Source organism: Condylostylus longicornis, unplaced genomic scaffold (genome assembly GCF_029603195.1).
Source record: "Condylostylus longicornis isolate FDR11 unplaced genomic scaffold, ASM2960319v2 ptg000040l, whole genome shotgun sequence".
Lineage (NCBI taxonomy): Eukaryota > Metazoa > Arthropoda > Insecta > Diptera > Dolichopodidae > Condylostylus > Condylostylus longicornis.
This window is the reverse complement of record NW_026578009.1, coordinates 15,869,056-15,895,802: the sequence shown is the minus strand read 5'-3', so window position 1 is coordinate 15,895,802 and position 26,747 is coordinate 15,869,056. Positions and strand designations below refer to the sequence as shown.

General features: G+C 24.8%; 1 protein-coding gene across 1 annotated transcript in view; it reads right to left on the bottom strand.

Moving 5' to 3' along the window:
- Positions 1–25,428, bottom strand: part of LOC129609605 (pair-rule protein odd-paired) — an 85,158-nt gene extending 59,730 nt beyond the window's left edge. Inside the window, exon 1 of the mRNA XM_055521626.1 lies at positions 24,334–25,428. Within this exon, the coding sequence (XP_055377601.1) occupies positions 24,334–25,366 (1,033 nt within the window). The 5' untranslated portion in view covers positions 25,367–25,428. The remainder of the gene's footprint in view (positions 1–24,333) is intronic.
- Positions 25,429–26,747: the final 1,319 nt, after the last annotated feature.

Sequence of the window (26,747 nt, the reverse complement as noted above, 5' to 3'; positions counted from 1 at the left end):
AATATTTGGTATCAATATATAACCTCCCTTATTGAATGCGATGCCGGCGGTAAAAATGAAATGTGATTAGGTGTAATGATAAAAACGAGAAAAATAGGGTTGATCGTGTCAATTCTGTGATAACCGTACGAGTATTTTTTAAAAGCTAATATTTGTATAAACGCTATCATTTTATTAGTTTATACAAAATTTGTGTAAAATATGCTTTATTGGTTTCAAGATGTGACCAAATTATTTAAAGAGTTATGACTAAATTTGAATGAAATAGTGGCCTTCACATTCCACTAATTTATTTAAAATTGCAGGTATACAATATGCTTTGCAATCATTTGTGCAAAATTTCAATACTATAAGCTTTATACATAGCCACTGTTTTGATTTTGATTGATGAAAATTTGGTTAGTATAGTTTAAAGGGGTTTCAGTTATTGCTATGACAGAGAGACATGGCTAAATCAGCTTAGAATTCACGTTGATCAGAAACATATATTGGTGCTTGGTCAGCTCATAACTTTAAAAACAGAAAGATAAATTTATACCCTTCGAATATTCGCTCCTTCTGGAAAGTGCAATTTTCTTAATTTTACAATAACTAGATATATGTTTGTTTTATCAAATTGATAATCGTAATTATTTGGGCTGCTACATATCAACTTCATATATAACTGATATAATTAGAAAGTCACTGGAGTTGGGCCGACGACTTATGAAAGATTAGGTTTAAGAGTCTACGAAGTTATTTTTTTTTTAAAAATCAATTAATAATTTTGTATGAGTTTTTTAACATTGTTGGAAAGTTTCCATTTGTCTCTTGAGTTATAGTAAAAATATTTGGAAAATTAAATATTATTTTTCTTTTGTTCTTGGACTTCAAAATTATTTCATCTATTGGGCGGCAAATTTGCATTTCCTACACACACACAAAATATTTCAAGAACCGGGCATGATTTTAGTCTCCCATGAAGTTCCGCATAAAAACGGAAAACGTAACTGACAAATTCTCTTTTTTATTACTAACTTTTGTATTTGATTTTTATAAAATTTATTTCTTTTTAAATTTTTGTCCTTGGTACCACAAACCTATTTACCAAAATAATAAAAAAAAAGGATACTTTTCTGAAAGTCTTATTATTTTTTTTTATTTTTTAATTTATAATAAAACAAAAATGAAGAAACCTTCAATTGATTGATGACTTTATTGCACAAACAATATTCTGTGCAATGATAATGCTAATACTAAACTAGATATAATGTTCGGTCGAAATTTCAAGAAAAATATGAAATGTGCATTGTGACTTTTTTGTATTTTATGTGCAACAAAACAAATAAGAAAAGAAAAACAATTTTTTTTTTGTTTTCGAAAAAACCTCCTTAAAAATTTTTTGTCTTTGTCCCTTAAATTTTTTCTTTTTTTTCATATCGTTTCGTATATTCAAAAGACTTCAAATAATTTTTCAATTGAAAGTCATTGTCCTTCTTAGAAGCCTTATCGGTGTGTCATATATCATTGTTAGAAAGCAAAACAGCAATTCTTTTTTGGACTGTTGTGTTGTTGCAATTATTTCTGCTGTAATTGCATATTTTGTATTTAAAAGTATGGAATGTGAAGACTTTCAGATTCTTAATATTTCTTTTTCTTTTGGCTCTTAAAAATTTTGAGCATAATTGCACATACATATGTACATGCATTGCATATTTAAGGATAGTTTTGTATATATGTAATATTTAATGATTTTAATATTTGTCTTTTGGGATATTAATTATGATTCCAGTTTAAGTAAATTTCAAAAAAAAAAACGTAAAACCTAGTTAGTAAGTTAGTTTAGAGTTGGATTTACCTTATTTGAACAACTGCACTATAGTACACATATCAATAAGAAATGAATTAGATCTTCTATCGAAACTTGTCTTTGGTACATTGTATATGAGCTAATTCAAGTACCTAACACCAAATTTTCTTTTCAAAAATCTTATTTGATTGAAAGCAATTTGTGTAAATAATAAATAACTTTGTCCAATAAAATTACCACTTTTTAGAATATAGTCCCTAAAAGGAGACTGAGCTGAGCACTAATTATTCTGAGTTTCTTCATAGGACTATTAATGGGACACCCTATTTATAGTTATCGACATTTCGTAGATAAAAACCGCATTTACGTTTAGATTGATAAAATAATGAACCTGCAACTGGATTTTTATTTTTCAGTTTTTTTCTTGTTAAACTTTAAATTGACTTAGGAATCTTTCATGAAAATTTCGGATAAATACGAGCCAAAAGACAAGTCACGTCGGTGGTATAACGCCAGTTATAATAATTATTAAGTTAATTATTACAAAGTTTCATTTTTGCAAAGATATAGGTCAAAATCACTTACTTTACGGTATTTTTCTAAAGTTATGATCCCTTTTAAAATAACTATTTTGATTTTGTTACTTTTATTATGCAAATATGTGTATATTACATAATATAAAAATGTATGCATATATAAAGCATAATGGTGTTAGTGAATGAATCCTTGATCATACTTATTGAATAAAGAATGATGAGATTATTGCATTCATGATTTCCGTTTGCTTAACACATCCAAACAATATGCCATTTTTTTGTTGGCTTATTGTTTTCCTTCTTTTACTAAAACCTTATATAAAACGATATCCTTGAAACATTAAAAAGGGAAAAAAAATCCTAAAATATTTATTTTTTTGCTTTTATCTAAAACTCTCATTATTAAATCTGGATTGCACATTTTTATTATTCTTACTTGCTTGTTATTTTCATTGTATATTAATATTTGCTACTTAGTAATAAATCCTTGCCAAATGCAAAAAAAAACGCATATAAAAAATTGAGATTTTCCTTCGAATAATAACAAACTTATTAAAATATGTCCTGATTTTATAAAAGACGACAAAACTTTGAACCCTTCGTAAAAAACATCATTTTTAAGGTTAGCAATAAATATATGTATATAAATAAAAATAATCGTACATTATGCATGTGTATATATATTTGCGTATAAGTATAAATTGGGCCCTAACGTTTACATTCTCTACATAAATAATATTTAGACGGAGTCCTAAGAAAATGAGAGAGGACAATGTTCATTTGTGTTGTGATTATTATTTTTTATTGTGTTACTTTTATTATTGTATATGTGTGGCAAATTTATTTTTGGTAATTCTCAAATCATTAACGTTTTTGTTTATAGTAATTTGATAAGGATCCTTGACGAATTAATTTGGAATAGAATGAAAATAACATATACATATAAGAATTCCAAAGGGAGAAAATATTGTAATTTTCGAAATTTAAAGGGATGTGCTTGATTAATCGTTATTACCTAAAATCCTAAAATATTTGATTTGAATGACTTTTTATTAAATTTTGTTGTTACATTACGTAATTTTTAAGATCTTACATAGAAAAAAAGAAACGTATATATCCTTTTCATTAATTTTTCATTGCTTATGTAACAATTATTCAGTATTGTTAAACGTTTTTTGTTTATATTAATGAAGATAATAATGACAATGGAGGTTAATTTATAAGGTGTCTAATAAAAGGTTTGGTATCTTGAATTTATAGGAAAAAGGTACGCAAATATTAAATTAAAAATTAGAAGATTGTGTATACCTTTGCACACTCTGATGGCAACAACTTACAAATAATGTGTTGAAAAATAAGTTGTACTGCTGAAAATAAACATTTAAAAATGCACAAAAATTTTCGGTAGGTCTCAAACAATAAAAGAAAAACTAATTTATTTGAATAACTTTTTTACTCACTTTTTATTCACTTTCAAATCAGAATTCTCAGTATTTTCTAATGGATGTTTCACTTTCCCAATAAGATTGCTCATTTTTTTAATTGAATTTTTGAATGTTTTTCTCAAACTATCGACAGAACGCCTCCCTTTTACAAATTTTTAGGGTAAAAAGCTAAAATAACCAAAAAATCATTCTAGTAAAATTATTTTACTAGAATTACTCTAAAACAAAATTTCCAACTACTTGAAAAGCTTACTTCTTTTTTTCAAAAAGTTTATAAAAAAATTTAAAAGTGTCAACTTGATTTTTCTAATTTCTCGCTATTCTATGACGTTAGTTTTCTAATTATTTATGCGATTTTTCTTAATCAAGTCCAATGTCTAAGTTTAAGATTTTAGCAGATTATTAAAATTACTTTGTATCTCTCCTTCTGAGCTATTACTTCTCACATTTAGCATAACTGAAACTGCAGCCGATAATTTTTAATAGAGTAGTAAGGTAAAATAAAAAGTTTTCATCAAAAATTTTCCATATATATATTAGGAAATGTACTCCATCCTAAGTGTGTGCATAGCCAAGATATATACAAAGTATAATAAATAAATAATTTTAATAGAATTTCTTTCTTTATACTTCCCGAAGTATTAATTTTTGATCTACATTATGAACTTGAAAAGTGTTATTTGTCAAACCATCAGTTTGATCAAAAGTATTTCTTAAAACTTTCTTAATACCATCGGTATAAACATTTACCTTTATGTATGAAAATTGCATAAACAAAATATAGTTGTCACGTTTATTTGTCGATTTTAATTGTCATTCAAATTATGCGACTAGCAAAGTTTAAGAAGAATTTTTTCCACTGTTTTTAGGCGCGGTAGGCGCAGTAGGCACAGTAATCCACCAGTCATCATAATTATTTTATTTTAAATTTGACTTTATAGCACCACAAAGCTTGCCATTATCATTCAATTTTCGCTTTAATTGCTTTTTATTATTGAAAATATTTGTTTCACAGTTAAATGGGACCATTAATTTAAAATGTTTTAAAAGTTTATTTGAATGAAAGTTGCTCTGAACAATTTACCAATTGATTTACCAATTGGCTAGGTGTAAATTATGCGAAAACAAATCAATATTAAATTCATAATCATTAATTTTTTTATTCTAATTGTATTTTATTATATTTTGAGAAGATTTAATTTTTTTATTTCATACTTAATTATGTTCTACAATAACAATAACTTTATAGTTCAAATACGTAATTGTGAATCTTGCATTTTATTTGAAATAAACGCATGAAATATACTGAACTTGTTGTGTAAACAAAAGAACGAAAACAAACTCATCAATTTCTAATGATTTTTTTTCTTCTTTCAATATAATTTTCCGTGTAATGAGAAAGATGTCACAATAATAATTTTGGATGAATGTCAAAAACATAAAAAATCGTTTTCTCTTCTTTTTTTTATGTTTCCCACTCTCTTCACAGCCGTCCTTCATCTTCCTTTTATTAAAATATACTTATTAAAAGTGACATACACACAAACGTGTGCTTTGAATGTATCTGTCCTTAATAATAACAAAACTTGAAATACAATGCGTATTTATTTTGAAAGATTTAATAATGATCCTATCACATCCTCCATTTATTTCCTGATTTTTTTCCATCTTTTTTTACTATAAATATTAACAATAACAAAATTAAATAATAAAGAAAATCCAATTTTTAGTCCTTATTTTTTATTCTTTCAAAAATTTAAAAAATTCTCTATAATATTCTTTATGTGTATGTATATATACAAAATAAAAAGCATAACAAAAATAAATTTAATTATACATTTTGTACAGTTGACAGAAATAAAAATTGTTATAAAAAATAAATTTTTTCAGATGCTAGTATAAGCATAACGTAAGACAAACAGTGTCCTGCAGCACTTAAACTCAGTTTTAAAAGACTAAATGCTGCAAGGCCATCATTGAAAGGCTATTATGGCATAGATCTAACAAGAACTATCACGCTTGTTATTACGTTGTACTAACGTGCTCATAACGTTTTGATTGTCACTAATTTGATTGTGACGGTTTGAATAAATAATAACTAACTTAAAATTAAATTCCATGAGCGTTACAGCCTTCATTTGTACTTACTATTTTTGATTTTTCATGAAAGTTAATTATATAATTTATAAGATGATTAAAGCTACAAAGGAATCAATACAAAATTTAAGTCTTTTCCATAAATCGCGTCTCTATATTGCTATTGTTAAATTTAATTTATAAATAACAATAAGTTTTCAAACTTTTTTAAGTTTTTCTTTCTGAATCGACTTGTTTTCTTAAAATTAAATATAGTATTTTCAAAATTTTCACTACAATATGTATACATAAATAATTATTCTTTTAATATTTTGGCTCTGGAATATTTTCTAGCAACAATATAAGTTTGGTAATTCAAATATGTGGCAGTTAGTAATTAAACCTGCTAGTTCTTGGTAAGAACTTCATTGAATTCCCAAAAACTACAAAATTTTTATGAAGAGTTCAGACTTGGCAATAAAACACAATGGCTCGATACTCGCATTGACTTCGTGGCTTTCATTAGCGGTTTCACTACAATAGAAATCTTAACGAATTATTAATATCACGTTTGTGAAGAAAAATGAATTTTAGCTAAGAAAGAAAGCACCTACAATTTTAAAGCAAAAATTGAATTGCCAATATATCAAGAGGGCCAAGTGAACCAGTAAAACAAAATCATATTCAGAAACAAGAATAAATCAATTGTAGGCATATGGGAGAGAAAGAGAAAATAATTTTTTATGATATCGTCAGCCATTTGTTTTTTTTTTTTTAATTTTTTATATATTATACACTTTTTTTTTTGATATTATTTTTCATCCAGTTATTTAATGCCATAAAAAATATAATAAAAAAAAGCTGAAATATTTTGAGTATGAAAGTGACAGGCAATTCACAATAGTATTTGTAACAATTGTAATGAGAAAAAAAAATTATGTTTCTATCTCTTTTTTATGCATTTGGTCTCATTGACGCCGTAAATTATTTTACGCTATATGTTTTCGAAAGGATATTTATTTTAATATCATTAAAAAAAAAACAAGTTTATTATGCAATTTGAATTTTTAATCTTTAATCCTTTATAATGACACAAAAAATAAAATAAACTAAAAAATGTTTTTGTGTTGATGAATGAATTCATAAGCAGAAAAAAAAGAGTATAAAAGAAGGGATTTAATAAAATGAAAACTAAAATGCTTCAATGAACCGATAATTGAATTTTTCAAGTATAGACAAACATATAGTTTATTTCATAAGGATACTTAACATTTATAATATTGAAAGGATTAAAATTTAAAATGTAGCTATAGGTTATATTTCCACCAATACCCGATGCACACACATAAACCCTTCATGTACCAAATAGATTAGAATAATAGTTGCTATTAATTTCATTTTAATACAAATTGTGAGTCTAAAAAGGACTAATGTTACTTCATATGCATTTACGTACATTCTGTCTATGTATTAATAATGAATTTAATCAATTGGAACCTGTAAACCGATTAAAAACTGAAAAATTTTAACGAAGAAAATAATAATGAGCTAAATGGTATTTAAATTTTAAATATTTTAAAAATGGCCTATTTATAATTCAAATTTACGCGTGAATTATAATTTATGTTTTGATTTAGAAAAAAAAAAAACATGGCGTAAATCATTTACGGTTTACTCAAAGGAAAAAAATAATTACGCTTTCAAATTTAATTTAATTTGTTATACTTATATAATTATTATACTTATACCAATTTATGTCTTTGGTTGCCAAAACTCAGTTATTATAAAAATTTATTAGTTACTCGTAATATAAGAAAAATTATAATAAGTGGATTTTGTCTTCCTGGTTCAGTTATATTAACAGCTTTATTAAATATTAAAGGAATCCAAATTAAAAGAAAGAAAATAAAATACAAACGAAATAAATTGACGATATTTAACTTTTATGATTTTAGAATTAGAACGAGATTTTTTGATTCTTATTCTTTCGGTACTTGATTTACATCGATAAATAATTTATATATATATAAGAATGTGAAAGCTTGAAAATCATTATAAATAATTTTTCAAAATTTTATTTATATAATCGCAAGCATTTTCTTTTATAGGATTTATAGATTAGTTAAACTTCACATGAATGAAGAGCTGAAATTATTCACAATTTATTTTATACTTAAAATAACAAATAATTCCTTGAATTACGTATTGCAAAATGTTAACCATAAAATTCTAAAAAATGATTAAAAATTATCTAATTGGAAAATTTTATGGTAATAAAATTCCCAAAGCTAATTTCTTTCTTATTGCAATTTAAATCACTAAATTAAAATTTAAATCCTATTTTAGATTAACGTACCTAAATACTTAAGTAAAATGAATGCACAAACACAATTTCTTAAAATTTTTATTAAATTTCCCACAAATTTCCCTCCTTAATTCTTAAATATAATTCATTGCATGAATTTTAAACACAAGGTTTTTTGTTTTTTTTTATTACATAATATTTCTTTTCTCTGGTTTCCTTGTCAATTATTGTATATCCTGAATTTGTTTTAAACTCTTGGAGTTCTTTTCTTTTCAGTTTAAATATTTTTATTTTGCTATGATAATAGCATATTTAAATATATCTAAACATTTATATCAACGTCCATATATCCTTTTTAAATATGTATATTTATTTTCAATATATATAAAAGCACAGACACATACATCTATATGTGTGCACAGATATATCATATACTTGAGTAAGTATACATATTTAAATATCGTTGCTATATAAAATGCAAATGTACATAAATATAAATTTATATAATATCCTTTATTTACGATGAAAAAAACCATAACTGGATTATATTGGTTTTATGGAAAGGCAGCAAAAAGTGAGAGCTTTTCAAATAGCAAAGAATTTAAAGTTTTTATTTTCAGTTCTCTTTTTCTTGTTGCTATATTGTTGTTTTCTCTATCACGTTTAACATTTATTACTACAATGGTACTGTGGTCTTATTTTAGAGGTTTTATTTGTTTTCTTCAAATTTCTTTTGTTTCGGGGTGAAAAAAAATACATAAATAAATAACTATAAATTTAAATATAAGAAAGGATATAGCTTTGATAGTCAGTTCTTTAAAATATGATTATATGGATGCCAAGTTCTTTACTTGCTCTTTGTACACTGCTATAAAGTCCTTATAGATACGGGCGAACAAAAAACAAAACAAATATGTATACTTGTTCTATAGTTTAAATCCTTTTATTTTGTGTTATTCACGTTGATTCACTTATAAATCTGTTAATTTATGTACTTTCACTGAAGATGGCTGTTATATTATTGTCTTACTTCATGCACAAAAATTTTTTTAAAGGGCATTATAGTTGTAGAAACAAAAATAACATATACAAAACCAGAAAATTTTAAAAATTGCATTAACTTTATTTTAAATTTTTAAAGATTATTGTATAGTAGTCGGGGAACTTTGTTTTAGCTTGACTGGATTTTTAAATCACAAATCAGCTGAATATTTAACAGAGCCAATGAAAGTAAAATTAAAAAGCGTTAATTAAAAAAAGGTGGTTTTGAATATTATAATTTAAAAATCCACAAAAAGCTAACATCACAATTTTGATCCCTTTATATAAATATAAGCAAAAAATTGATTTGAAAAAAATTTTTTGCTTAATTTACATTTCGGGATCAATTAAGAAAAAATTTTTTGAATAACATTTTAAAGAAATTAAGGAAGTAATTTTCATTTCAGTCTAATTCTGGGAATACAATCAATCTCATATTAAATTAATTTATGAACATAACTTTACTCATGTTACGCTAGAATTGCCAGAATCAAAAATTTATTCCTCGAACAAGAAGTGAAAAAAGCTGACTTCCAATGATATATTAAAAAATATTTATATTTAGCATTACAATACGAAAAAAACATTCATAGAAATCTTTCTAAATCGAAGAACAACTAAATTAATAAGCTACCTGAAAGAATTATGTATTCCAATGCCAAAGACTTTATTTATAGATAAGTCGAATTTATTTAATTCTTTTAATGCCAACAAAATTGTAAATATTACCATTTTCAAAAATTTAAGCCACCATTTTATACCTTAAATATCCAACAGTTTACATCCTTGCAAATTGATATCATAATATTATATTTTGGTCATTAACCTGCTGTTATCTTCAGTGATTTGATAGCAAAATATTTTCATATTGTAATTGTACGTATACATATATACTTTCTCAAATGACATAAAATAAAAGCAAGGCGAAAATGATGAAAATTATAGGACAACATAAAAATTTAAACGAATCGAGTAAAAGTCAAAAATAATATGCAATTTAACGCTTTTAAATGTTTACATACATTCATAGTACTTATATAATTTTATATTACGTATACGTATAGAGTAATATTAATTAATTACTCGTATTATAAAATATCAAATATCCTTTTCCATAACACTTCCTTATTAATATTGCAGTATTGTATTTTTCGTGTACATACTGCTGCCACTGAATAAATGTAAAGGAATAAAAATAACACAAAATTTCACCTCATTAACTTTCTTTAGAAGAAAAAGAAAAAAAAGTCAGAAGAAAATAATTTTATTAATTTTTATGTAGTTTTTAGGTTTTTTCGTTCAATTTCATTTTACGCTTTTTGATTTTACGTCAAAATATTTTGTCCACCCCAAAAACAGCAAAAAAAAAAAAACTTTTGTAATAAAAACTATTTTTATTTTCTTTTATTTTTTTGTTTTTTTTTTGTGTTCTGTTCTTTTACGCTTGTTTTCATCTCACAAAAGCGTTCTCGGATTGTTTTATAAAGTTGTTCTTATAGTCATAGTATTCCATTACCACCGTTCTACATTTAATATTGTTGTTCGTCAATAAAGAAAGAAATTTTGCGGAATTAAGGAGAACACCAGTACCGCAACGTAGCACAGTACCAACACCAAAAAACCCAAAATATCTAAAGATAAAGCATAATATAATTTTAGAAAAATTCAAAGAGAAAGAGAGAAAGGGAACCACCACACCGCCATTCAGGATCAATTTCGTTGGTTATGTTGTTTCTCGCTTCAGTGTTGTTTTTTTTTCTTTATTCATTGTTTTGCACCTTTTTTATCAGTATTTTTTTTTTATTCGCTTGTTCGTTACGGTTTCATGTTAAATTTTTTACATTTTTGCACTTTTCTTGTATTTATGCTGGTATAGAATGGATCGAATTTCCATGTCAAAAAAACAATATACATACATATATATGTATACAAAAGTAATATAGGTGGAGTTGATGGTTCTGTAGAAGATTTTTTTATATTGCTGCTCCTGGTGCTGCTGCTGATATTTTTAATGTTGTTTCCTTTTAAGTTCTCAGTTTTCTATATAGTTTTTTTTTTTGCTAATAATCTTTTGTCAAGCATAAATTGATCTTTGTATTTTGTTTTTTTTTCTGATTTTTACAACTATTATTTTATTTAAAAAAAAGCAATTTTTTTTTGTATTTTATTTTTTTTATTAGCATATCAAGTTGATGATTTTAAATGAAATATGATTGGGAAAATAATTTAAGGAGTATAAAATAAAAATGCATTGTAAAAGAAGAAAAAAAAGATTAAATTCTGAAGAATTGGGAAAATTGAAAAATTAGTGGAATTCTTGTTTGACATTTAAAAAAGTTGAGCGGGAGGATAAGCAACAATTAATTAATATAAAACAATTAAGAGGGGAAAAAAAAATATTGAAAAGAAAAATTAATTTTTGATTAATAGAAAAATCCATTTTCTGACAGTTTCATTTGAAAACAAAAAAGGCAGAATATAAAAATGTTAAAAAATGTTCATGTATCTGAAATGAAAAGCGAAAATTTAACGAAAGCATCACAAAAATCATTTGCAAGTATGACTATTTCAATAATTAATCACATTTAAAGATGATTATTATAAAAAATATAGTACTTGAGTTAGGCATCTACATATGCATACTATGAGAAATTTTCACATTGGTATTTAATTTGTGATTATTCATAACGTTTTTTGTGAAAACCGGAGAATAATGTAAAAATTCACAAAGAATTTATGAAATTCATAAAGATGTTTTAATATTCAACTATACATAAGTACATATAACTTTCATAATAATGGTTAAATCTTACTTCTTTCACAATTCTGAAAAAGTCAGAACGACTGTCTTGTTATCAAGCCTGAATCATAGTACATGAAAAAACGACAAATAAATATTAGCCTAAGCTTTTTAACAATTAATTATCGTAATAGTGTTGTATACGATTTCGGTTTTAATAAGTTAAAACTACAAAAATTAATTTTAAAAATTTGATATTTTATTACATATTGAAATTTTCCATAGTTTAATACATGCTCTGCCAAATTTTTAATGCAAATCAAATCCAATCGCCCATTATACAAAATAATATTATATAGTATCTGCATAAAAAAACCATAATAAAATTCATTTCACGAACAAAACCTTATTTAAAACTTGAAAACAAAGCCACTTTCGAAGATTGGCGTATCGAACTTAATAAAATTAACAAAATTTTAATACAAATACCTTTTTCAAATCAAATTAATTTTTTTATTGTAGTATTAAATGGAAATTAATTTACTTAAATTCATTTTAAATACTCAGATGTTAATCTGATTTATTAATTAAAAAACTCAACAATTTCAAAAAAAAAAAAATTTTGGAGACGAAATTCTTTTTAACTATTATTTTGGTTATTTTTTTTTCTCTTCCTAAATCTTTATTTATTACGATCAACATCGATATGTAATACAATTATTCGATTATCATCACTAAGTTCTTGATTTCCATCTGTTAACAAAAGTTAAATGATTTAATATTAATAATAAAGAAAAATTATAAAACAAAAAATGAAAGAGTCTTTAAAAAAGTATAAAAAAATCAACTGATAATTGGATTGTAGATTATTAAAATTGACTTAATCCAAAATTTATGATCGATTTATTATTCACGATTTTTAATTCTTTCCAAATATCTAAATAAATTTTTTTTAGTATTTTTGGGTTTTAGATGTTGTCCATTAAGAATTTTGAAATACAATGAAAATAACAAATTTTAAAACTTGTCTGTCTCGATTTGAATATTCAAGTATATACACACATATGTGTGTACATTACATGTGTGTATGAACGCATGAATTTGAATCGAATTAAAAACATATTCACTTACATTCTTGTTCATCGTAAATAAGAGTGTATTTCTACAAATTTAATAAAAATTCAATACTTTTGAGTAGAGCTTGATTTCATTTTTTCTTTTTCTTGTAAAAAGTATATTTGACAGATTGTAACCTTTAAATTTAGACATAACATGTTCAATTTATACAACTATATGTAGATATGAACCTCTTAATGTATTTGGATTACCAACTAGTACTTAATTAAAACTTTTCCAAAAAATATTTTGAAAAAAAACTGCATATTAGTTCCACTCTGTCCATCGTCCATCCGTCTATCAATGTAGAAGCCCGACGGTAAATGCCATTCCATTAAAAAATACAATTATTTTTCTTAACTGACGCAATTAATCCTCAAACTCACCAAATTCGCAACTCATCCTAAATATACACAATCTATGAAATTTTTTTGGTATACGAATAAAAGTAATTTTAACAATGTAATACATAGATTGTTTCTAAAAGCAGTATTTTCACTTGTTGAGGGGAAAAGCGCTACAATGAAAGGCCCACAATTTTTTTGTATAGCTATGTTTTAATATTTCTCTGTGGTAACCTTAATCAGAATTTTCTGGAAATTTCACTCAGTTTAACTATAAGCTCCACTTGTCCGTATTATAACAATATAATAAAATTTGGAAAACTGAAACTTATTCCATTTTTTGGCACTTGGATGATTGGATATTTTATCTAATATTGTTAGTTATTGAAATTGATAATATAATAATTTGAAACTATTTTACAATTTTACAAAATTTTCTTGCAGAATAAAGAGAAGACGTTTTATGAATAGTTTAAGAATTAAAAGGCTAGATTGTAGATTCTAAGGGAACCGAGTGGGACAGGAGCATCCCCCCAAGTCATCAATTGGGATAAGAACTCACCGGTTCTAATCACAATTAAAAGTCAAATGACGAATAGTGTATTATGATTGTATATGATTATAACTACACATCATACTAATTAGTACAATACTCGACATCGAATTAAAAGGCTAAAATATGCATCAAATTGGGACTCTAAAAATGTTTGTTTTTTCGTAACATTTTGAATGACTGTATTGGTCTCACAGTCACTTATCTGAAGTCTACCAGCTACCACATTAGAATCTAATTTTATTTAATCCTTACTACTTACTAAACTAAAATTAAATTAGGTTTTTCACGTATTATTGGAATGAATATAAAAAAATAAATTATTTTATTTCAACAATTTGGTATAAAAATTATAAAATTTAAACCAATTATTTTTTTTGAAATTTCAAATACCAAGTGCATAAGTATTTTTTCCTTTTTCACCACTTCTTTGATAAGATTTGAAGGTATTAAATTATCTTAATAAATATTTTGTACCATTTTCCAAATCTAAACGAAACTATGTAAACTAGCTCATAATTTTAAAAAATTCTAATATGATTAGTTTTCAATTATCTATTCAGAAATGTTTTCGGCTAACTAGATTGAATTCATAAAAATATTTAAAGTTATAAGATATTTGAAACATGCTCTAAACATGATACCAAAAATTTTCTAAAAATAAGACATAAAATATGAAACCATCAGATAAGTATGGCTACATAGTTTTGATAAAAATCTTTATTTCTATAAACAGAAAAACTTAAACTACATCATATGTCACTAACAAAATCATATTCCATTATCAACAAACTTTTTTTGACTATTTGGCATCTTTATTTTGAATATTTTACTTTCTTTTTGTTGCTTTTGTTATGCAAATTTACAATATTTTTTCCATATAAAATATTCTGAAAAAAGTCTCCATTATCAATTTCATAGCTAAATATATTATAATTTTAGAATAACCATTGTAGGGAAATGTTATATCACAATCATACATATATATTATGCATATACATATGTACGTGATAGAGTTTTGGAAAATCATTGAAATCATAAAAATTATTTACACCCAATTTAAATTTAGATCATTATTATAAGGTTATATTGATGCCTAAGAATCTCGACAAAATATATTGCTTCATAAATCGTTTAGAAAAACCATTGAAAAAATTTTTTTAGAACAAAAAAAAGAACGATTTTTTTTACTGTTTTTGTCCATGCCTGGTCTGAATGCAATGAAAATGACTGACTGACTGGACCTTAACTTATATGTTAACCTTTTTACTTATTTTTTTTTTTAATCTCAGTTAGGTCTAATAGAATATTAGTATAATGTTATAACTCGTTTTTTTTTGTTATTACAAATTTATACACATAATATATATATACATAGGTACGTATGTATGCATGTGAGGTTTTTTTTTCTGTTTTTATTAGAATCAATAAAGATATTTTAATTTTTGAAAATTTCATTCTTTTGTTGTAAATTAAGGTAACAAGTCAAATAATATGAAGAGTGGATTGTGACTATAAGTCAATTGTTTACACTGAAAGTTGAAAAGAAATCTCAAAGATCAAATTTTGTATATAATTTAGGCGTTGATAAAATAAGATTAGTTCAATTAAAAATATTTACTTTTTTTTTATATTTGTATAATTCTTAAGAAGTGTGGTAGGAAATCTTATAACACTTTACATAGTTAGGTCTCTAAATATTTATGTTGGGTCGCGAAGTTTTAATATTTTTCTTTAAATAAAACTTTAAAAAGACCAGTAAATATGTAAATATTGTTTTCAATTTAGACTAAAGGTTATATTCGTGGTAAATCTCATCACTCTTTTTGAAAATTTACAAACAGCAAAGTTTACAAATAGGCCATTTTCTGTTTCAAAATTTTCTACTTCTCCGCCTTGATGATTTCAATTTTTTAATTTTGATTGTATTAAAAATTAAATTTTTAAGTTTTGGTTACACTCTTGCCATTTTTTCATTTTAATTGAAAAATTGTTATTTCTTCGAATTTGTTTTCGAAACCATTTAAAGTACATTTAAATTCTAACATAAAATTAATATTGTAAAATTATTATTTTTCGCGGTTAAGAAATTTTTAATAAAGCAAAAAATAAATATCTTACAGTAGATTGAAAATTTTTTAAAACCGTAAAAAAAGCATGATTTTTCCATGATATCTTTTATCGATCATTTATCGTAACACCTATCATATTAAAAAAAATTTTATCGTATTAATTAGTAATTCGATATTTTAATTAAATCAAGTGAAATTATATTGGTCTTCTAGCTTACAAATTATAGGACAACCCTGTTCAATGGTTCAGCAAACATACTTATTACATATTCATGACAATTAAAAATAATTTTTTAATTTAACCCCCTCAAAAAAAAAAACATCAAATTTAAATTAAAATTGACGTAGCATAAATACACGAACTATTTTCATAATGAATGTATGTCTCTATATGTATAAGTATATATACATGAATTCACATGTACGTGTACAAATTGAAACAAAAGACAAGGTTAACTTTGAAACAAAATGATTTTTATTTTTACAAAAGATTCTGAATTTGATTCTTTCCCAAAAAAAAAAAAAAAAAACAATAAACGAAAAAATAAAATCAAAATTACACGAATCCCTCACTTTTATTTTTCTTTTTTTTATTACATTTCTATTGTTTTTTATTGAAAAATAAAGCACATAATGAAAAAACAATAAAAAAGAATTTTAAATGAAAAAAATTTAAAAACTTACACAGATTTTGTTCAGATTAAATCTTATTAGGTTAATCTGGTCGGGTACAACACAGATGTATATAAAATAATAACAACGAATTGAAGCAGAAACTGAACAGTAACAAATTCAAAAATTGAATAAATTTGAAGCCAAGTAAAAAAAAAATTGAATTCAATTGAAATGTTTCAGAAAAGGTGTTCATTCTACATGGATTCGATTTTGATTATTTTCGGTTTTTATTTTCTCATTTTAATATTAGTAGAGTATAACATATATACATAGATATACGAGTATGTATGTACATAATCAAAAGAGTGAAATAGACAACACAAATATAACAACAAAAATAAGACACGATTGAATATTTAAGAGAAAAACTTGTAATGACAATGCAGAATAGTGTTGGAAAACAATTTGTTACATAAAAAAAAAGATTCGACAAATACACTTAAAAAGCAATACTAATACAAAAAAAACATGATAGCAAAAAATCATAGAATTGAAAATTTATTCTTAATCATACAGAGCTAAATTCAGTTAACCTTGATTGTATTTAATTTCAATCAGAAAAAATAATTGAATAAATTCAAGGATCACCGTTTTTTTTTCCAACTTAATATGAGTAAGTATACAACGATTTCTAGTAATTTTAAATTAATTTCAATGTTAGGTTTTGGATTTTTTTATTTCTCATCATTATTATACATCATTGTTCATGAATGTTTTTATCTATTCAATTTTAGCAATTTTTTACTAATAAAATTTAATTATTTTCAAACTTTAAAGTTAAAAATCCAATAGCTGAATTATTAATTTATTAGCTCACAATTAGTTTCTCCCCTCTCTTTTTGTTACCTAAAAACAGATAATTACAGTGCTAAAAGTATAGCACTGTACACAGAATTATTTGTCAGAAAAGTTTAGGAACATTTCAAAACTTTTGTACTCAGTTTAATCACGACTTATGTACTCAGTTAATCAAAGTTTTCTAAAATTTTAACTTTTATTGCACTTTTATATTGGACTTTAAGGACGTTTCTCTATTTTGTTAAATTTATATTATAATAATTTTGTACAAAAATTGGTTTATTGATAAAAATTAGTCAAATTTTACCTAAGTAGTCCTTTCAATTTAATTAAAAAGGATGAATTGAATTCTCCAAGAAATATTAATAATGCTTATCAAAAACAAAATAAACTCTAGCTTTGTCGCACGTCATAAAGATTAGTTATAAAATTTTTTACATTAAATTTAAAGAAGATGTTGGTAGAATGCTAGGAAGAGTAGTACATGCAAAATTTAAAGTATTCGACAATTAAATTATTACTTAAATCAGGCACAGCAAATTATGTAGCTATTTGATCAAAAAATTGAGTAAAAAAATAGAAAAAAATTCTTAGTCTTGAACTTGAACAGTTCCAGCTTTAAAAAATTTGTAAAATGTGTTCTAGTCTTTATTCTTATGTTAATATTCATTTAAAATATTCGTTATTCGTTTTTGAAAACCCACTCATAATTTTATTCAAGTCTTACATTCTTTTTTTCTTTCATATATTTTTTTTAATTCATAAATTTTTTACTATTCAAAATTCGCTTGACTCCATTTTTCAAATTTCTACGATAATTTTATTTAAAATAAAAATAAAATAATGAAATCAAAACTAAAAGTAAAATTATTTTAAACTTAAATAAAAGGAAAAATGGAATTGATCGTAAATATTATTGAATAACGTCAATTGATGACATTTAATTTGCATAAAAATATGAAAAAAAATTTCCATCAACGCAAGCACATGGACGTCAGTTCACTCATTTATGTTATTTTTAAACACATGTACTCGCAGAAAAAGGTATATTTATTTATAGGTACAAAGTATATACATACGCACAATATGTAAACTTTATAACGCATAATTTATACCATTACTAAATTATTAATATAAAACTTCAATATTTATGAATCGAATTTAAAAATTAAAAATTTAAATATCCTTGAATATTCAACACTTCACGATTATGTCACGCTTATTTTTCTTACAACGAATAAAGAATATGCTAAAAATCTACAATTATTTCTGTTAATTTAATCATATTACAACTTTACATGTTCTAAAACTCATGAATTACATCATTTTTTATTTATATTTTTGTTTTAACTGGCGTCTTGATACACACGCAACGCTTATCGCGACTGATTTCAATAATCAATGCAATTCTTTATTTAACAAACGCAATATCATAGAAAATCACAATTCTTTACCTAAATATATACTTACTGCCAAAAAAGAAATTTTTCAATTTTGTCTTCTAACACTCGTTACAATTCTTATAAGCGCAGGAATAAAATCATAAGAACAAATTGTTTAAGAACTCAATGGAATCGAGTAAGTAAAATAAATTAAAGTTGGACGACCAGTTTTGATTCACGACTTTTGTGATTATAAAAAGCACTGGTAAAACATTTCATAAAAATCAGGAGTTCTCAACATTATCAAACACAATTTTTTTAAGAACAATTTAATTACCTATGTACATTAATGTGATTCTATTTAAAATATTTAAAATGTAAAAAACGCCTAACTCTAATAACAATTGAGACCAGTTATCCTTGTTAAGTTTAATTGTCTTCTTACTCAATATACTTCGCCCATAATTAATAATTCAAATATACTCCACCTATTTTATTTTCATAAAATGTATTTCATAAGAGCCTTTGATATCATTCTTCATTTTTTGCACTTAATTTCTGTAAAGGATTAAAACTATAAAACATTCAGTATTTTACTCCTTTCAACACGCACATATGTATAAACGAGTGCACTTTAATAGATACTTTACAGTTAATGGGTATTAAAACATTGTTACAACCGCAAATATCTTACCCCGATTGGAATAACAACAATTCCTAATATAAAGTAATATACAAAAACAACTTATGGAAAATCGTGTTATTGAAAGGATATAATCATAATTATTACGACTACAACCTCACACACATTTTTATTAGTTTCTTCGTATAGGAAATCTTTAATGAAAACTTCAAAAATAAAACAATTTTATTTTTCATTAATGCATTCTAAATCCATGCAGTGATTAATACACAGCACGTTATTACAATGGTTATTCGTAATAGCTATGACACGTGTCATATACATACATAAGGCCTTCAACTTTCTAAATACGTATATTACATATTTATAATTTCTAAATATATTTGTGTTATTGTTCTCCAAAAAAAAAAGACATAAATACATACAAATATTATGTATTTTAAAAGCTGCACAGTGTTTATCAAGTCTTTGGCAGTATTGTGTTGTGACGGTTGCAGTTATTGATTTTACACTGAAGAAAAATCTAACTAAAACTTTGTGTAATTTATTTTATCAGAAAATCCCCTTTAAGTATTAGTTTAAAGATATTATTGAACAATATATTAAACGCTTCAAACCCAAATTTAATTTAAAATATAAGATGCACGTTATATAAAAGGTAAATTTAAGTATTTATAAGCAGGCATGTTCATTTTAATATATATCATTGTTAATATATTGTCAATTATTTCTGCGTATACATATATTATTTTTTGTAAACTAAATGACATACAAAATGTCTACAAGAGCTTAATATATTCTCCATGCGACTCCATGCTGTATAAAATTTTAAAATAATATTTATTGTTGAACTTGTGTGTACACATGAACTGGTTGAAAATAAGGGAAAATTTTGTAAAAGCATATAAGCTGAAATAAAAAGAATTTCCCCAATTTCGCAATGAAAATCTTGCATAGATATTTGACCTGAAATAAAATGATTATCCATCAAGCAAATAATTGTACAAATATATATGTATGTCTACAACATTAAATATTTTTTAATACAAATTTAAAAACAAAAATAATTAACATTAAAATTTACATAAGTTGATTATGTACATATACACACACCTATGTATATTGAAAATTTAACCCATTAAACTTTTCCAATCATATTTATTTAAAACAATTTTTTTTAAATAAATTAAATAAATTTAATAAACTAAATTAATCAAAATTTTTAAGTAATTAATTAAGAACAGCTTGTACATCCATATTACATACAACCATAATTAATTAATAATTACTAACGCTCATATATTATCAATGTAGTTAATTTATTATTCCAATTAATTTTATTTAAACACATTCTCCTATAAACATTGTTGTCGTTTTATAATTGGGTATTATAACAACAACACTCTATACAAGATTATAAAGTTGCTCAACATTATTGCAATTGCTACTGTACTACCAACTTATTTGTATGAGCATACATTTTTTTAAGCTTTTAAGTTTCTCAAATTTTATTAATCACATAAAATAATTAATCATTCGTAAAATAATTATAAAAAAAGAAGAGATTTATAAACAATATTATTAACATACAACGGTACCTACATACATATTCCTATATATATATGTTATAATATGTAAAATTGTATGTATTTGAAATGAAAAATCGATTTTTATTTTAAAACTCATAAATTAATTCTGGCATGGTACAGACAATGAAATGGATAAATAATTGAAAGTTTTATAGTTCATTGTGATTTTTACTCAAATAATAAGAAAATGGAGAACATTGAACCTAAATTAATTATGAGAAAATATGATTATTGTTATGTTACTGTTTTGGTAATAATAATTGGTTGTAATTGTTATTAAAAGGCAGCCTAATCACTATTACTTTGTGTAATATAAATGTGAAAAAACTTTAATTTAAAAATCTTTTATTAAACTTAACTTTATATTGAAAATAAACGTAAGCGTTGCATAACTTGGTAGACTCAATATTTATATTAAATCTGTTTATTGGGCGAGATCTGAGTCTTTTAGACCAAATGATTTATAAAAAATGTTGAGAAAAAAATTCAAAATTTTTAATTGTTTAAAACCTATGAATTGTGGATTTTTGAAATATATCCAAGATTCAAAAATTTTTAATCCGACATTTTATTTTGTAATGTTGATAATGTTTATGGTAGGTCTGAAACCTATTTTTTTTGTAATACATAGATCTAAAATTTTTAACAAAATCAAAAAATAATGTAATTTTACTTTTATTTAAACGTAAATCATACATTGAAATTTATTATTCGTTAAAGAAATGAGAGCAAGGAGAGCAAATGAATGTATTCCGTCTATGAGACAACCGATATTTGTATATATAACATAAAGTTGAACGTCCGTATTTAATTTTATATTATATGCAAATATAATTGTAGGCATTCCTAAGAATAAAACTCCTGCATATTATTATTAACCTGAAGACGCTTTATCTTCTACACCAAATTTTTTTTAAGTAGCAAATATTTGAAATTTTAAATTTATAGCAATTTAAATATTAGTTGTCACATATTTTTTAAGAATGACAATGACTTTTACTTATTATTTCAATTATAATTTAATGGTGTAGTAATAGGCAAAACTTAACCTTCCATTAAATTGTTAACAAATTTTTATTAATAATTTTTATTAATAACCAATACGTGAGTGTTCGATAATAAAAAATACTTTTGAATATTCCATATGTTAAAAATTGTGACCCCAAATTCCTGCGTTCTGCAATTTTTCTTCTTTTCTTATATTATTTCGTAAAATTTTTTTTCTCTGTGTTTAATTTTTAAATTAAAACTACATTTTTTCCTCCCTTAGTTTAATCTTCTTTACTCAATTTTTATCCACAATTTCCATAAATTATTTCTAAAAACAATTTCTCTCCTTTTCAAAAGATCCAAACAGCACCCATTATACTAAAGTATTTTCTTCTCAAACACAAAAATAATAACACCTTGTCGAAATCACAATTTTTACCTATTTGACAATAAATACCTAAATTTAATGAAGTCAAGAGGATGTAATTGACATTTAGATTTTATATAATTTTCAATTCGATTATGTTTACTCATATACATTTTTTATATAAATTTAAGCATCTATAAAAGGGGGCGCTTTATTTTGTTTTGATGTATAAAAAGAAACTTTTAAGGATTGAAGTAAAAACAACTCTTTCTATTCTGATTGAGAATATTTACTACGTCTTGTAATTTAAATTACATGAACGGAAATATTATGATTACAATACACATACAAAACACAAATTATTCATTTATTTAAAAAGGAATAGGAAAAACATTAAGTAATTGAGAAATTCGAAATCAAAATTACTTAGACTTTATAAGTTTTTAGTATTTATTAGCAGTTATTGAACAGTTTTATAAACAGTTAGTACATATATACAGTTAATCAAGTAAAATCGACATTTTTTATGAAGTTTAGATTTTATTTATGACACAATACAAGCATGTAATTATCCTTTTTCTTTCTTTCAAGAAGAATCAATCAAAGTCTTTATTTAGTTTTCAAGGAGCTACTTGACTCGATTTTTAAGTATTCTTTTAGAAATTAAAAAGAAAATCAGCAGTTAAACGAACCGATGAAAAAAAATTTGAAATAATGTAAAAAATCGAAGACTAAAAAGAAGAGACGTTGGTTTTAAAAGTAGTGCTTGAGTGATACTCGAAAATATTGAAATTGGCGTTTGCTGCAGCAAAAAACAACAATACTATACAGGAAAAGATCAAGGTAAATCCGTGTAACTCAAATAAAACTGGGTTCCTTTCATCGTTAATCTTTCGCTCATTTAAAATTAAAATGTCAATTCGTAATTCATAAATATTTATCCTGATGTATAAATACGTATATACATATATTTTCATTAAGTTATTCAAAATATTTTCATTTATTTGTTTGCTTGTTTATTGTGAATCTTAACAAAAAACTTCAAACAATAAGAGGAATTTTTCATTTTTTTCTAAGTTCCTGAATGAATTATTTTAGATCAGAATGGGTTATTATTTTCTATAAAAAGGATTTAAACGTATAATAAAGGGAAAAAATAAAGGATCGATGACATGGATACGAAAAGGATAACCATCATTATGAGGGTGAATATCAGTTTACATATTTCTTTTATGCACACAATTTATGTATTTTCTTACTTATTTGAGGAGCGAACAATTTTATTTACAATTCGAAGTTCACGATAACGTTGTGCAATAAAAACCTACCAAAATATTCGAGAAGTTGAAAAGTTTACGTACAACAACAAATTACAAAGAAACAGGTATCTTTTATCTTGTCAAAAAAAACTAGTTATAATAATGATTATAAACAGTGTCTAAAAGTTATTTAAGTTACTCAGTGTTAGCGAACTTTCTGATAGTGGATACTCTAAAAAATTCAGTAATGCTAACACCCCTATAAAATACTTTAAAAATGGAAACTTTACTTCAAATAATTAAAATTATTGGAATTGCCGTAGGTAAAACTGATATCCGATTCTCAATAATGTAAATGAGAGAATGTAAAAAAAAGTTAATTGCGTTAATAAATAAATTATTAAAAATCTTGTGGCCATAAAATTTTTATATTAAATTTAAAATTTTTTTCTCTTTTTCTCAAAATAATAGAAAAATATAAAATACAAAACTGTTTCTCTATATGCTCAAAACAAATAAAATATTTTGCGGTGATCATCACGAAGAACCAAATTTGCGGGTCGTTAACTAAACAATAGTTTAAAAAAACATTTAAAATAAAATTTGCACTTACCAGTATGTGTTCGCTTGTGAATTTTTAAGTTTTCACTTCTAGCAAAAACTTTTCCACATCCACTAAAAGGACATGCAAACGGTTTCTCACCAGTATGCACTCTAATATGATTAACTAATTTATATTTGGCTTTAAATGGTCTACCATTACGACTACAACCGATCCAATAGCATGCATGAGTTGTACATTCTGGCCCGCCAACATGTTCAACTGTTAGATGACTAACAATTTCATGCATTGAATTGAAAATTTTATTGCATGTTTTACGACCTTGTGGTCCCATCGGTTGATCCGGATCAACCCACAAGCATTGCATTTCTTGTTTAATTGCGGATGTTACAGCTGGTTGATGTCGCATATAGCGAAAAAATGCACCAGCACTTGGATTCATGGCGGACATTGCATGTGCTGCAGCAGCATGATGATGATGTACCGACGGGAAATGTGTTTGGTGATTTGCTGGATGTGCTGGATGATATGGATGTGCAGCATACGCATCTGCTGTTGCAATACTTGCCATACGCATTTGCTGATGATGGTGATGATGATGAAAGGCTGGATGCTGCCCAAATGCTGTCGATTGATCATGCATTGTTGGATAACCAGGAAATAACATTGAATCAGTACTAGTAGTTGCCGTTGGTGCAGCAACCGCTGCAACAGCCGAAGCTGAACCAGCTGCTGCCGATGTCATATAATCATTATCGCGACCACGTAACAAGAAATCCCTTGGTGAATATGAACCCAATTGTGTTGTCATGTGCCCCATATGCCCATAACCAGTATTTTGGTATGATGCTGAAGATGACATATCAGGTGTACCACCACCTAAACCCATTGCCGTAGACATCAAGCTGTTTTCCAAACTATCATGTGTTTGCTGTTGTTGTTGCTGTTGTTGCATTTGTTGTTGCTGTTGCTGCTGTTGCTGTTGTTGCTGGTGCTGCTGTTGTTGTGTTGTATTTGGAGACATACGTAATCCATATGACGCTAAATGATTTGTCGATGGATCAACAAATGCGTTCATCATCATTTTGCAAAATATTATTGATAATAGACTTCTTAATGGAAAAAATTACTTATATACAAACTAGAAATTTTGTTTATTTTAATTACTTTAATTCAATTAATTTTTGTCATTCTAAATTTAATTCAGAAAATGTTTCACTAATTTTAATTTTTAAATACTTTTCCTTTAATAAACTTTGAACACTTAACTTTTATATAAGACAATTGAATAATATTTTTAAAGATTTGAAATTATTCGCTTTCATTATTAATGCTTAAAATTAAGTTTGATTAGATGAATCTGAAATTTTTTTTTAATATGAACAAAATTATGAAATTCAATATGTTTTAGATTTCACATTATACTATATAAGTTTTATTAATTTAATATAATTTTAATATTTTACACCAGGAGGCGCGCTAAACGCGGTAATCACACGTTTTATTCAATATTCCTAATATATATTATTATTATTTTTATTACTTATTTTTAAAAAGATAATAATTTGTATAATTGAATTTTCTATTTTATATTTTTTAATAAGATTCGATCTAAATTAATTATTATTGATTAATTATTTTGATTTAGTTTGAACTTCTATTTGAAAAATATATTTTTGTTTTTTTTTTTTTATTTTTTCAAAAATTATAACAAATCAGCATGAACCGTACGATTCGAGTATCGCAGCAGGACTGAAAACTCCTGAATTTCCTCAACGGGTTCATACAATTTTTTCTTTCTTGTCTTTCTTATTATTTTTCATACTGTATTGTTATTATAGTTATTATTATTACAATATGTATACATTATTTAAAAACATAATATTTGTGAAATGCAAGAAAAAGAGAGAAATATACTTCCATGAGAAAGAACATGTAGAATAAAGAATGAAATGGCATTAACAAGAGCAATATAACACTATGTATATTGAATTTTACTTTATACGTATATAAGATTGTAGATTTACAATATTTTTAAATAAAAGGCAGGTATGTAAAAAAACACTCTCGAATAAAAGCAGTAAGAATAAAAGAGAACAAAATAGTAAAAAAATTTGTGAAAGAACGAATAGACAATATAAAACAACAACAATAAATATACTAAATTTAAAATATTCAATACTTGTATTATACCGTTTGCAGCCACTCCAGGGTTTTCGTCTAATATAAAAGCAAACAACAATTTTAAAACAAAGAAAAACAATTTTCTCTTTAAAAAGCCTCAGAAAATATTTATTGTTATAAATAAATTTTTAAGTGTGTGTGTAAGGAAAATTGTGTATACATATTTCTTAAATATTCTGCAAAGTTATCCATAACTAAATTTATGAATTAGTAAGTTAATACCATACTGATTAAAGAGTGAATGAATGCAGTATACTTTTTGCAGAAAATGAGAACGACAT